The sequence below is a fragment of the Urocitellus parryii genome, chromosome 1, assembly GCF_045843805.1.
Source record: "Urocitellus parryii isolate mUroPar1 chromosome 1, mUroPar1.hap1, whole genome shotgun sequence".
Lineage (NCBI taxonomy): Eukaryota > Metazoa > Chordata > Mammalia > Rodentia > Sciuridae > Urocitellus > Urocitellus parryii.
In genome coordinates this window covers 174696871-174710401 of record NC_135531.1, presented here as the reverse complement: position 1 = coordinate 174710401, position 13531 = coordinate 174696871, and the positions used below count along the sequence as shown (strand labels likewise).

Genomic DNA, 13531 nt, shown 5'->3' with positions numbered 1-13531 from the left:
GTTTCTTCTCTCATCATTTCTACAATAGATCATGTCTTCACACTGCCTATAAGATAAATAATCAGAGTGAGAGGAGAATTCAATAACCTCCCTCAGTTCCAACATATCTTACAAATTTAATTCAACTTAAGCACTTATTAAGCACCTACCATATATCAGGTTCTATAAATATGTCACTGTCTTGTATCATTGAACATTCCAGTCAAGGAACCACCTAGCATCCTCAACTCCAACCTTTACTTTCCCCACACCACTTTCTTTCCTCCCTCTGTTCTCTTTATTGGCATATTAATCTTATTTCTACCTATCAATATTTTACTCATTCCTGAAGATCTGCTTTGATTATTATCTCCACCAAGAAGCTTTTTTCTATCTTCCCTGGAAAATGCTGATTTCCTTTCCCAGGATTCCAAAAGTTTTACCTTCAGAGCATTTATGATATGGCCTAATATTGTACGTATACATGTGAGCTTCCTAACAGCAGGCACTATTTCCAATATGTCTTTATGTTACTCAGCACCACCAAAAGTATTCATTTATATAATTGATACTTACTAGATATTTACTGAAGACTAATTTTTCCAAAACAAACTGGATGCATAAACTATTTCTTCCCTTCCTAGTTTTATACATTTATAGACAGACAAGAGATATCCTATTATCTTCTGAAAACAAAAATGAGTGCAGCTCAATTCTTTAAATTCCAATTCTAGCTTATTGAAAAAAAATCTGTAATATCATTGCATTTTCAAATGGGTCCTTACTTTACAAAATATTCCATAATTCCAAAATTACTTACCATACCTTTATCCTAAGGAAAAATCCTTTATTATTCCTATCATCAATTATTCTTCAAAATAAAAACAAACTGCTCTTTATGGTGAAAACTTAAAAACTCACAAGATTTCACACTTTTGGAAAAGAATTATGTTAACTGAAACTGACAATTAACAACAGATCAAGCAGTTATTAAAACAGAAAAATGAAATTTTAGGCAACATAAAGAAAAATAAGCAATATACTTATTTCCTCATCCCCACCTATAATTTTTTTCTGCCAAAATCTAATTCTATTCCTACTCTGAGGGACAAACCACTGACTAAATCTTGGTAATGAGACAAAAACCACATCATCCTATATAAAAGGAAACTGATACTAACCTATCACATTTATGTTAGCTACTATACAACACAAAGGGTTGTGTTGGTGTGATGGTGTATGCCTGTAATCCCAGCTATTCCGAAGGCTGAATTACATCACATTTTTTCAATTATTTCTTTTTCTCCCCCCCCCCCATCATAGTACAGTAATCTTGCTGGTGTTAGTTGTTTCCAAAATTTCCACATAGCCACAAGTTACGTTTTTCTTATTTCTTCTCATAGTTTTCCCATCAATTTTAAAACCTGCTTCACTTAAAAAAAAAAAAAAATCAAAGTACTGTTTTATTTAACTATCCTGAAACATGGTAGGCAGGCCATTCACCAACAAGACAAGAGCAATCAAGGAATACTTTCACCCCCCCATCCCAAGTAATGAAGTAAATGCTAAGAAAGAATGTCTTTTAAAAGATTAATTTCCAAAAATCTATATAGCAGTTCTCACTCCCTTTGAAGGGCATATTGGAAGCAATAATATTCCCAACTAGTCTTTTACATGAATAACAAATTACCACAAAAAGGCAAAAAAGAAGACTCTAAAACTCTTTCCTTTGTTCCATCATCTACTTTTTTTATTACAAAAAAAAAATTATTAAGACTTTCAACAGAAAACACACAAGCTTTCACTAAAAATCTGTGTACTTTTTAGATAAAATACATCCAAGTAGGTCATGTATTCCAGTGATAACAATCTTCTTCATCCTATTTTAGAAAAAAATTCTAATAACCCATGTGTTTCCTTTAATCCATATAATCATTATTTTAGAGCCAACTATCAAGTCCTGAGTCTAATAAAGAAAAATTACCTTTCTCAAAGTGATCTAAGTTCTATTTTTTTGACTTCCATTTGTGTTTATATAGTGAAAAATGACTTTTTATAATGAATCAGATTACTCATTTTCAAACTGCAGCTTCAGATATGTCTTCATTTTGAAGTTACATATAACTTCCAAATATATCTTTCCTAAATTAAGTTGCCCTGAATTAATCAGCAAATGTCAGTTTTATCACATTAGATACAATACATACCCTTCACAGTACTGAAATGGCCAATAAAAAATTCTATATCATCTAGCCTGCATTTGATGATACAGGTTAATCAAATCAATAAACTAATCACTAAGACCCCTTATATATTTCATATTTGTACTAACTATGTAAATATGTAGCAGCAAAGATATTTATTTTTTAAAGTATGGACATTTAAAATGAACATTCTTAAAAACTGGGCTAATAATTTAACCAACCTTGTTAAATATAATACATCCCAATTAGAGACAGTATAACAGTGAGCTCTGTAAGGAGCTCAGAGTTCAAATTACAGACCTACTACTTAAAAATACCTCAGTTTCCTCATCTTTAAAATGATAATTATATAATGGTACCACTTCATAGGGATTCTGAAAAGCTAATATTTATTTCAAAAACAAAACTTATAGAGGGACTAGAAATAACTAATTTTTACATATTCCACTTAATGTCTTTAAATAAACGAAACCCAAATATACAAATCTCTGAAACATTAACAAAGCATATTTTTACAAAAAGCATTCGCCCAGCTTGGTGGCACTTCCTGTCCAACTACTCAGAAGGCTGAGGCAGGAGAATCAAAAATTGGAGTCCAGTCCAGGCAACTCAGTGAGACCCTGCTTCAAGAATAAAAATATATATATATCTCAATAGCTCAATATCTCAACAGTTGTCTAGCATGCAAAACCCCTGGTTTCAAAGCCCAACAAAACAAACCAATCAATCAATCAATAAAGCATTCCCTTTACAAAAGTAATCTGTCCTGGCACCCAGACAGCATAACATTTGTCTTCAAAGCCAAGTTTTTAAACTTGATTTAAAATGTTATGCTAAAAACCATATAATTAGTTTTTCATTTGTGCCAAACTATATTCCTCTAACAAAACACTAAAGAAGTCTGATACATGTTTTTACCAGGCCTCAAACAACACTACCTTAACATACACTATGGCGGCACAGAGGCACATGACTGTAATCCCAGATACTCAGGAGGCTGAAGCAGAGGATCACAAATTTCAGGGCAGCTTAGGCAATTTAGGAGCTATGGATACAGCTCAATGGTAAAGCGCTCCTGGGTTCAATTCCTAGTATCACCAAAAAAAAAAAAAAAAAGGAAGAAAATTTTGAAAACATATATTATGTTAGTCCAGCTACTAAGATATTTACAACTACTATAATTCATAAAAAATTTAAGAAAATTCAACAATAGTATCAGTTAATAACTAGAAACAGTCCTGGAAAGACATTTCTCAACTCTGAACCTGTTTCATTTGTAGGTGAAGTGAACTAAATTATTTCTCAAAAATCTTTTTTCAGCTCTATAATTTTATATGAATTCCCCCTAATTCACTAAAGGAAGTTTCACAAATACACAATAAATACTATTTTTGCACTCTCAAAGTAAATGAATTTTTAAAATGCTTACAGAAGAAAAGTATATTATATTTAATTAAAAGACCTTCTAAAACTCAAATAAGCAAATACTATTGCAGACCAATACAAAAACATAGTTTACGTTTTTACAGTCTGAAACTAATATTAAACTGTAAAATCTTTAACAACTTAATTCCCCTTTCAGGACTTTATCCTCCTGGGAAAAAAAAAAAAAAAAAAAACTAGTCTCACTAAATACAAAGAAGGTATAAAGACCCATTTTTCTCAAGAATATTTCATTTTCACAAAGGGCAAGTAACTTCAAGCAAGGAGAAAATATTTATAGATGGACTATTCAATATCAGAACAGATGAATATTCTTCTCAGGTGTCAGGAGTGGGCAGAAAGAAGGATAAAACATAAGACAGACTACATCTTCCTTTCTTAGTTGCAAGGAATAGGTAAAAATAACTGGAATTTAAACCAATAGTTTGGGAAAAGTTTTTGAAAAAATTATTTCAAAACAAAATTATTAAAATTATACAAAATGGTCCTTAAAAATTATGTACCATTTTGCTATAATACACATCAATTATCTTTTGTTTTATGACCTCAAAGTTATAAAACAACCAACAGACAAATCAGCACAAAAGTAACATTAATCATTATCATACTTTAAAGAACCAAATTTAAAACTTTAATCCAATAATACATCTTATCTTTCATTGTTAAATAATTCATGGATATTTTAAGTGCTTGGTAAGCTACAGCACCCATTGTTATAGCATTATTATTACTTAATTGCTTTGCTCTTGCTTCTTTTTTCTTGTGGCTAATACAGATAGTGCTTATGGCTATTACAGATAGGTAGTCTCTGGGGGAAAAAAAAAAAGAAGAAGAAACAGCAGCTGTAAGTTCCAACAGAATTACAGGGGAGCATTCAAATGCTTTTAATAGTGGATTTTTGTTGCAGGGAACATATTGCTTGAAGCTACATTTTAGCCATTTCACATATCTGCCTATACTCTTAAGCATTTAACTGTTTCTACATGTTGAGGGAGATGGAGCATGCTGGACAAGAGGAAGTCATCCCTACCATGAACTTTCCTCTTGATGAAAAGATTTTGCCTCTTAGAAAATGGGATGAAATAGGAGATGGACAGCATATACTGATGACTCACCACAAGCCACATGTGCTCACTCATTGTGATGTTCAAGAAGCTGAATCACACATCCAGGATATTTTAAAGAAGGAACAATGATATTCAATCTTTTCTTTTTCTCTTTGAATTCTCATTTTGTTAGCTTCAAATTTATAAATTATAATGATGAATCCCCAAACTCCATCTTCATTCCTGAAGTTCCTATATTTTTAACTTTCTCAAGGCATTTCCAATTGTAAAACATTACAAATTCAACAACAAGTTCCAACTTTACTCAGCTTTTTAAAACCAACTCCCTTATTGTCCCAATCACTCAAGCTTACAATCTTAAAATCTTCATGGATGCCTATTTACAATTCAAGAATTGATGTCCAAGTCCTGACTATACCTTCTTCCCAATCTCTCAAATCAGCAAAAATATTCCAATGGTACAAAGAAATTTGGTAGACAGGCCAAGGACACAGGAGATAAGAAAATAAGCCAAAGACACTGTGTTCCTTTCCTTATGAACTTCAATTCAAAACAAAAGGGAGCCAACTGATTATAATTACAATATTACGATGTATTTATTGTGTTTTTTACTATGTGCCAGGCACTGTGTTGAAATACACACACACACACACACACACACACACACACACACACATTTATACATACAGTTATACCATGAAAAAAAAGTAAGATAAATACTATGATCTCCAAATTAGATGGGGAAAAAAAAGACCTGCTGAGTCTGAAATTTAAAAAACCATACAGCTAGTAAGTGACAGAGCTTAAACTTAAAAACAGCTGACTACAAAGCCTTTGCTACTCATAAACAAACAAAACAATGCCCCCCAAAAATATATAAAAGTAATCTTTTCCAAGATTTTTATATTTTCTGTTTCTTCCTTAACACCAATAGCCTACTGCAGAATTTCTGCAAAGCTAGTACTCAGTGGGCTGCTTAAGAATCATTAAGCAAACTCTTTAAAAGGATATTTTTTAAACCCTCCAGATTCTGAGCCACTGGGGTATCTCTGATGCATAGTTTTTTTTTTTTCAAATCATACTTCTAACCCCTTTGTTCTCTCATTCATTCATTTGTTCATTCAATAAAGGTGTGAGTTCCTAATATGAAACAAGTCCTATAATTTCATCCCAAATCTCTTCTACATTTGATTCTTCTGCATTCCATTCTGGAAATACTCTTAAAAGCCCTACATTCAACATTCACTCCTCTACTTGAAGATTTTTATTCCCTATCGAGTACAACTCTTTTGCCATCAAAGCTTTACTGACATATAATACCTGGTACATAGTAGGTGCCCACTAAATGTTAGTTTCCTTTTACAATACATAATCTAAACTTACAGTATGTTATTACACATAGAATTCATATGAGAGGTGAGTGGTATAACATATCACACTGAAAAGGCTGAACTATAAGCAGCAGCTGCTCCTCCCCTTCCAAACCATACATACATGCTTTTCCTTCCATTCACTTATCCAAATCCTTTTAAAAATTACTCAAATTCAACATTCACTCTTTCTTGACTTCTTGACCATAATGATCACTTAACTAGAGTTGAGGGAATTGCTACTACTATAGAAAAGTATGTATCCTAATATTTGATTAATTTTAGTTTTCTACCATCATTTAATTTTTTAATGATTTTAATTTTTGTTCAATGAAAATTATTGAAGGCAGACTATTCTAGACATTTTCATTATAATTCCAAAACTGCCTGGCCTGCTACAATGTATATAGTAAGCCTTAATTTGACAATATTCCTTTTTTAATACCTTTACAAGATATCCTCAAATTACTAACATTGCTCCCTGTCTTTATAACATCATAAATTAATTCCCAGACTTGAAATCAAAAATATCTACATGATTCAAAACTGCCAAAGGCTTATCCTCTAACAAGAAGTCAGAAGTCACTCTTACTTTATTTGCTACAATACCTTAGGCAAGTAGCTTAACTTCTCTACACCTAAATTTTCTTGTCTATAAAATAGAAATAATACTTCTCAAGTTGATGTAAAAACAGTAATGAAATAATATAAAGCATTCAGCACAGTATGTGGCATAACTCTTGCTACTAGCTATTATTATTTTCTGAGGAACAAAACCTAAAAAGTAAACTTTTTCTAGAGATTAATAAGCAAGATATCAAATAAATAATCTAGGAATTCACATATTCATAAAAAAAATTAAGAAGGATTCTGTCAAATTCAAAAGGCTAAGATTATTTTTATAAGATCACTCTAATCAGAAATCAAAAGAATTTACCAACAAAAATAAAGCAATATGTATAGTTCTAAAAATGGGTTCAGGCATCCCCTCAGTGTAAAAGAATCAACACAGGGTCTAAATACAAAACAGATGCAAGAAGTACCTTCAACCACCTGTTAACTAGATGACACTACAGTAATTTAAATTCTCTAATTCTATTTTTTCACTTTTAAAATGAAGCAAAAATGGAAGGTAAGATAAATAAAAAGCCTGCCTACCAGGTTCTCCACTAGTGGACCTTTCCCCTCTAAGCTTAAAAACTGAAATGTGTTTAAAAATAGGGCTGGAAGATTCATTAGGTACAATATATACACAATCCAAAGTGAATATAGGTTTTTAACACAAAATTGGTGGGCAAGAAAGACAAATGGACAGGAAAGGAGAAAGATTTTAGCTACATAAGATATGACTTCTCAATAAGACCATGTCTGTTACATCGAACAGCATGAAAAACATATCTCATCAAGGAATAAGAATTTCTATGAATGCATTTGTTAACAAGATACAATGACTGTTTCTAACTATGAACATGGCTAGAAAATAGCATTATTATTAAACACTATGTATAGAACTCATGTAAGAAACATGAACTTCACATGCATCCACCCCACTCATTTCTACTGCTCTCAAACAACATCATCCTTATTTGTACTAAATTATAAAATGTGGTCACAGGATAAATTAAATAAGCTCTTCATCCACAAACTCCAACAAAATACTTATGCTTACATTTCAAGACTGCTAAAAAGTTTAAGTCGACTACGGAAATCCTGTAATTCACTCTTCATCTGAATATATCTGAAACTGTATTAAGGCTTTATTAACCTCTGCTATTATAATCAATGGAAATAATTTGCCAATACAGTGTTTATCAGGGATAAAGAAAAGACATAAAATGGAAAAGGAAATTCATAGTCCAAAACTCTATAACCAAGCTACAACATAATACAAGTACATAAAGAGTTCTCTTACTTGACTTGAATACTGGAGAAACTTGAGTGACAACAGGCAAAACAAAACAAGGTAAAAATTTTTGCGAGCGTTAAAAATTTTCTTTTCTGATGTTTTAAAAATTGCTTTTCTCACCACTGTAATTTAGTTTTTGTCTGGTGCTGGGGATTGAACCCAGGGCCTCACACATGCTAAATATGTACTCTACCACTGAGCTATACTCACAGCCCCTATAATTTAATTTTTAAGCAATCATTTCTGTCATTGGGAACCTATGTGTCCAGATTTTATTCAGCAATGCTTTTCCAACACAGACCAAAAAAGTGCAAAGATTTGGTATTGATATGAAGTATTCTTTCTAAATACTTTCCAAAATGAGTTTTATCTTTCATGACTTGAGCCTACGTGTTCTTTTATGCTGAATTTTGATGGAGGATCCCTAATTTAAAGTTTTGAAAGTTCCACGTTTTCTAACCAAGTTTAATATGAATAGATGGCCATGTTTTGGGCCACCTTTAGCCTAAATTATACAAAGAAGTGAAATGACCAATCTGACTTACATTAATTTTTCACTTAGATTAAGTGGGTAACTGTAAATAGACCTGAGAGATGCATGTATTCTCTAAAGCATAGAAGAATACACAAACTACAGTTTCACAGTTTGCATGTAGGGACCAGACTATTTTGGAATGTAAAACTCTAATGTTAGAGACATTTACCTCTGGTTCAATCTCTGGGACGTACCCTCTATGTGCTAAATAAAGTCAAAGGTGTGTAACTCCAGGAGCTTTTCATTTTTGGAAAAAAAAAAAAAGTCCTTTGAGAACAAAATAAATGAAACTCTTAAGAGGGAATTTCAGATTGTGACAGTTGGTAAAAAGTGAGGGCAGGAGACTCCTACAAATCAGTTTCATTCCTCTCTAATGATTGTCCACAACAATCTCCTTGTGACGTGAGAACAAAGTAGCAAAATAATAAGGTAGTAATGAGATATTAAAACAAAAATATCCAAGGTATAGACTGAACCCCTCTCCACATTCCTCATGGTCACTCAGTATGTGTTTTAAATCCAAGGCTGACCTTTCAGAAAAGAGATAACTTACGGCAGTTATGATAGATATCTAATTGACTAAAAAATAAAACTCTTAAAAGGAAGAAAAAGAAGACAGGAAAAAAAGTAACATCCTACTTATGATGCTACCACTTTATCTATCAAGGTGATAATTACACCATATTTTTGGTAATCAGTGATTTTTAAAGCATTAATTATGTAGCAGTATTTATCACTTTAATACAACACATAGAAGTCCTACTCACACAGGTGAAATCTAATTTTTAAACTAACCCTAAAATAAAACTATTCAACAATTATACTAAGAAGGGAGAAATGAAGGGGAAAAAGTATCTTTTCAAGGAAAAGATACTGTATGAAATGAAATTCACTTTAATAAAATGTTCACCAAAAAAAAAAAAAAAAAAAATTCCAAGGCTAAACTACCTAGTGCTTTCCAAGAGAAAATATCAAGAAGTCATTTGTTTCCCTCTGCCAGTGTAGGATATTAGTAACTGCCACACCAACATAAAGTTATGAGAATGAAGATTAGAGAAATTTCACTTAGAGCGAATAGTGAGGGGGAAACCATCTTTTAATAAGGATAATACAGCAAGTAATAAAGGGGTGAGGGGAGTGGGAGATGGAATTGGCCAGGAGTGGAGTTGCAAAGAGGAGGTGGGTGGTCAAATGAAAGCCCCATTCTAGGTTCCCATTTGCAATTTCCTCCAGCCTTAAAAAATTCGGAGCACTTTGGGGATTAGAGAGATATAATCAACATAGGTTCAACTCACACAAACATCCCACTTCCAACTTTCTCTAACATAAAGATATCATTCAACATTAAAAATATGGACAGTCTATTCTGAAGACAGTGTGTTCTCTCTAAATGTCTTCTAATATAAAAGGAACAACCACTCTAAAGGTACTCTTTATTAAACTAGACATCTACCAGAAAGAAAAATTTGAAAATTAAACACATTCCTTTATTCCTCTACACCTTCCTTCTGCCTTCAAGATACCGTGACTGAATGAATGTGTGCAACTTAATTTTACAGGGGGCTATCCCTTTCCTCCCAGTGACACACACGAAAATTTTTAAGTTCAAAATAAATTGATACCTAGCACATATAATTACCCTCTTTGCAACCTGCTAAATTTTGAAAGTTCTAACAAGATGTAGTTCACGTTGGAAACCAAAAACTACCTTATAAGGCTATAAAAGACTGAAAGCAGGAAGCGGCTTTGACAAAACTAAGGAAGTTGCAGCGCGCTTGCTCACTAAGGGACTTTTTTGAAGCAAGAGAAGTAACACATGACATCTTTCTCTCTCGAATTAAAATGTGACTTGATTCACCCGGTAAAATCGCAGTGGGAGATGGAATTGGCCGGGAGTGGAGTCGCAAAGAGGAGGTGGGTGGTCAAATGAAAGCCCCATTCTAGGTTCCCATTTTCAGAGTCCCGATTCTTCCCTTTCCCCACCCACACCCTGGGCAGAGTGTTGTCACAGCAATCTTGCAAAACCTACAAGAAGCGCTTCTCTTTTCTCGGTCCTCTGCCAGGCCAGTCTCCGCGCTCGGTCCCCTAAGTCCCCAAGCCCACAGGCAGGAAGGGGCGCGGAGGAAAAGAAAAGCCAGGTGGGCCGGGCCCGGCGACCACCACCAGGGCAAGGAACACCGGGAGGCAGCGGCCCCACCTCTCCACGCGCGGCGCAGCCCACCGCGGTGGGGGAAGGGCTGGGAGGGGTAGCGCGGAGGAAGCCGCTCCCTGGGGGTCCTCGGCCCCGCGCGCCCCGCTCCAGCCCCACGAGGGTCAAGCCTGGATACCTGGGAGGCGCTGGCCCCCGCCCCACTCCTTGCAAGCCGTACCGCCGCCGCACCATTCATCCCCAGGCCTCCTCCCGCCCCCGCCATTTTTCCTTCCTCCGCCTCAGTTTCCCCACCCCAGCCCGTCAGCCCCCTTACCCCGTGCCACAGTCCACCACACAGGCCGGCAACCGTCCCGCCATCTTCCTCCTCGCCTGCTGCTGCCGCCGCCGCCGCCGTCTGCTCCGTGCTGGTTGGGGCCAGGGACTGGCGGCAGGAGATGGGAGCTATCTGACCATCCACAGCCCGGCCGCCCTCTCTGTCCGGGGGGAGCTGGGAAGCTGAAGCAGTAGCAAGAAAGCAGCAGGCTGGGTCAGCGGCTACCACTTCCGCAACCCAGGCAGGCAGGCAGGCAGGCAGTCCCCGCCCTGCCCCGCCGCGGCCTCCTCCCCCCCACCTCTCTCGCGTCCCTCCTCCTCACTCCTGCCCCCACCCTACAACTTCTTCCCCTCACGCCGCCTTTCCCCGGGAAGCCAAGATGGCCGCCGGTGCCGACGCCCCGGCCAGGCCAGGCCCAGGCCCCCAGCGCTCCCCCTTCCGGCTCCGAGCGGGAGGGGCGAGAGAGCATGCGCAGTGGGGTACAGCCGCCGGCCACCACTCCGGTCCCGACGTTTGCAGAGTCCACTTCGAGTTTTCCAGGAGGGTTGAGGCGGAGAAGTCAGTCCTAGCTCCCAGTTCTCCTTCCGAGGCTGCAAAGGGGCTTTGGGGCTCAAGCCTTCGTCTTAGTTTCAGTTACTCTTGTGCTAGGTTGAGGAAGGAATGGAAACCTTACCCGCAGCCACGAATGTCTTCTCCAGAACAGCCTAATTGGAAACATAGTCAGCGGCATGTAACCATTCTTAGAACTTGAGTGGTTGCTTCTCTGTGTGCAGAAAGAGCCATATCAGAACGTGGGTGAGCAGTCGGGGAACACATGAACAAAGGCTTTCGCCTTGGTCCTCGGCCTTTGTTCTGACGTTTTATTCAGTGACACTTTTTCCTTGTTACTTTAGGTTCTAGGCTTCACAAGAGGGTAGGGCAGGGCCGAACCCCCAGGAAAGGCAACCCTCTCCAAATTCCATGTAGTTTACACAAATAGACCTTTATTCAAGGTTTCTGGATAAAGACAAAGATTCCCCACTGTAATAGTGAGAGTCTACAATTAGGATAATATCAGCGATTCGTGGTGGAAAAAAAAGAAAAAAAAATTTAAAGTTACACACTGGAAAGCCTAAAGCAATGGTTTTCAAACTAGTGTGCATCAAACTCCCCAGGAAGGCTTGTTAAGACACATTGCTGGGCCACTTCCCCCAGAGTTTTGTAATTAGTCAGTCTGGAGTGGGGCCTGAGAATTTGCATTTCTAAGAGGCACATTAGTTCCCACTTTAGGAACAGGGAAGGTTAATATCTTACCACCAGGCTGATCTTCTCATAAACCTTCCTGAGTTTGCCAATGTGAGAGTGAAATAAAAATACATTTTGTAAAAAAGGTCTTTATTCAGTTCAGATCACATAATCATGGTGTTAGGCTGACTGGGGGATGGAATGTAGGTTTTTTACTTATTCATTTAACACAGTATATTGTTCACCTGATCTGTTAGAGCAGAGATTGTGCTAACCAGGAAAATGGCTAGAGTGTGAAATAGATAAGGTCTCTGTTCTCAAAGTTTACCTGTTAGACAAATTGTCTTAAGAGCGACAGAGAACAGTGAAGAGACCTGTGCAAAATGGGAGCAAGGAGTTGGAGAGTGGAAGGGAGATATAAGATAGGACAAGCTGTTCTGACCAAGTGGCATTAAAAAGCTAAGGCCTAAATAATGGTAGGAGATAAGGGAAGGGTTGGGGAAGAAAGGGAGTGCCCCCCCCCCACTCCCAGAGGACTTGAGGGAGAACAAGCTTGGCTTCCATAAATTGAAAGACCCAAGTGGTTAAGGTGAAGGAGCCAAGGAAGATGAAATAGAAAGTCAAGCCTGAGATATGAGAAAGAATCAAACAATGCAGAAATTTGTAGATGCTCTAAGCATTTTAAAGTTTATCCTAAAAGCAACTTGTAACCATCAGAACAGTTCAGACAAGAAAATGTGTGGCTTCTTTGTTGAGAATAGATCCAGCAAAATCCAGAGTGGATCATACATTGCGTGTTCCGGACAGATATATGTGAAGGAGTCTCAGGGGCAACCATCCACATCAATTAGTGTCCAGAATAGCCATAGTTATTCACACCAAATAATCTTAAGACTTTTTTCTGAAGTTTTCTTCACAAAAGTCAAACAGAACATTTCTATATGAATCATTGTTGGTTTCCCCCTTACATTTTAGAAGATACTAGATGGCAATTCTTTTCTGTCACTTCCATTATCAAGTAGTTAGGGGGTCAATAGGGGAAGTGTATATTTAGGAAAATTGGCTCTTACAGATGGTTGTGGCGTCACACAGATAGAATAAATGGTCATTTTCTGCAGTTACAAGTAGTTAAATCGGGAATGAAGGATTTTACCAAAGTGGTACCAGAGACTTGAATAGGTTAGAAACTTGAATTGGTCACTGGGAGCAGCCTACACTCCCCTTCAACAGTTATCTGGAAGTAGTTAAATTAAGGGTCAGAAACTTGAGTGCTTCTAGGTCCATGTTAGTGATGAGTGAAGTGAGCCCTAAGAGGGGTATGGTGATGTTGACAAGCCA

The 13531-nt window shown here is 36.8% G+C and overlaps 1 protein-coding gene across 1 annotated transcript in view; it reads right to left on the bottom strand.

Annotated features, from left to right (window-relative positions):
* The window catches only part of Actr3 (actin related protein 3), a 59238-nt gene extending 47981 nt beyond the window's left edge, over positions 1-11257 (bottom strand). The window contains exon 1 of the mRNA XM_026397099.2: positions 10970-11257. Within this exon, the coding sequence (XP_026252884.1) occupies positions 10970-11013 (44 nt within the window). The 5' untranslated portion in view covers positions 11014-11257. The remainder of the gene's footprint in view (positions 1-10969) is intronic.
* Positions 11258-13531: the final 2274 nt, after the last annotated feature.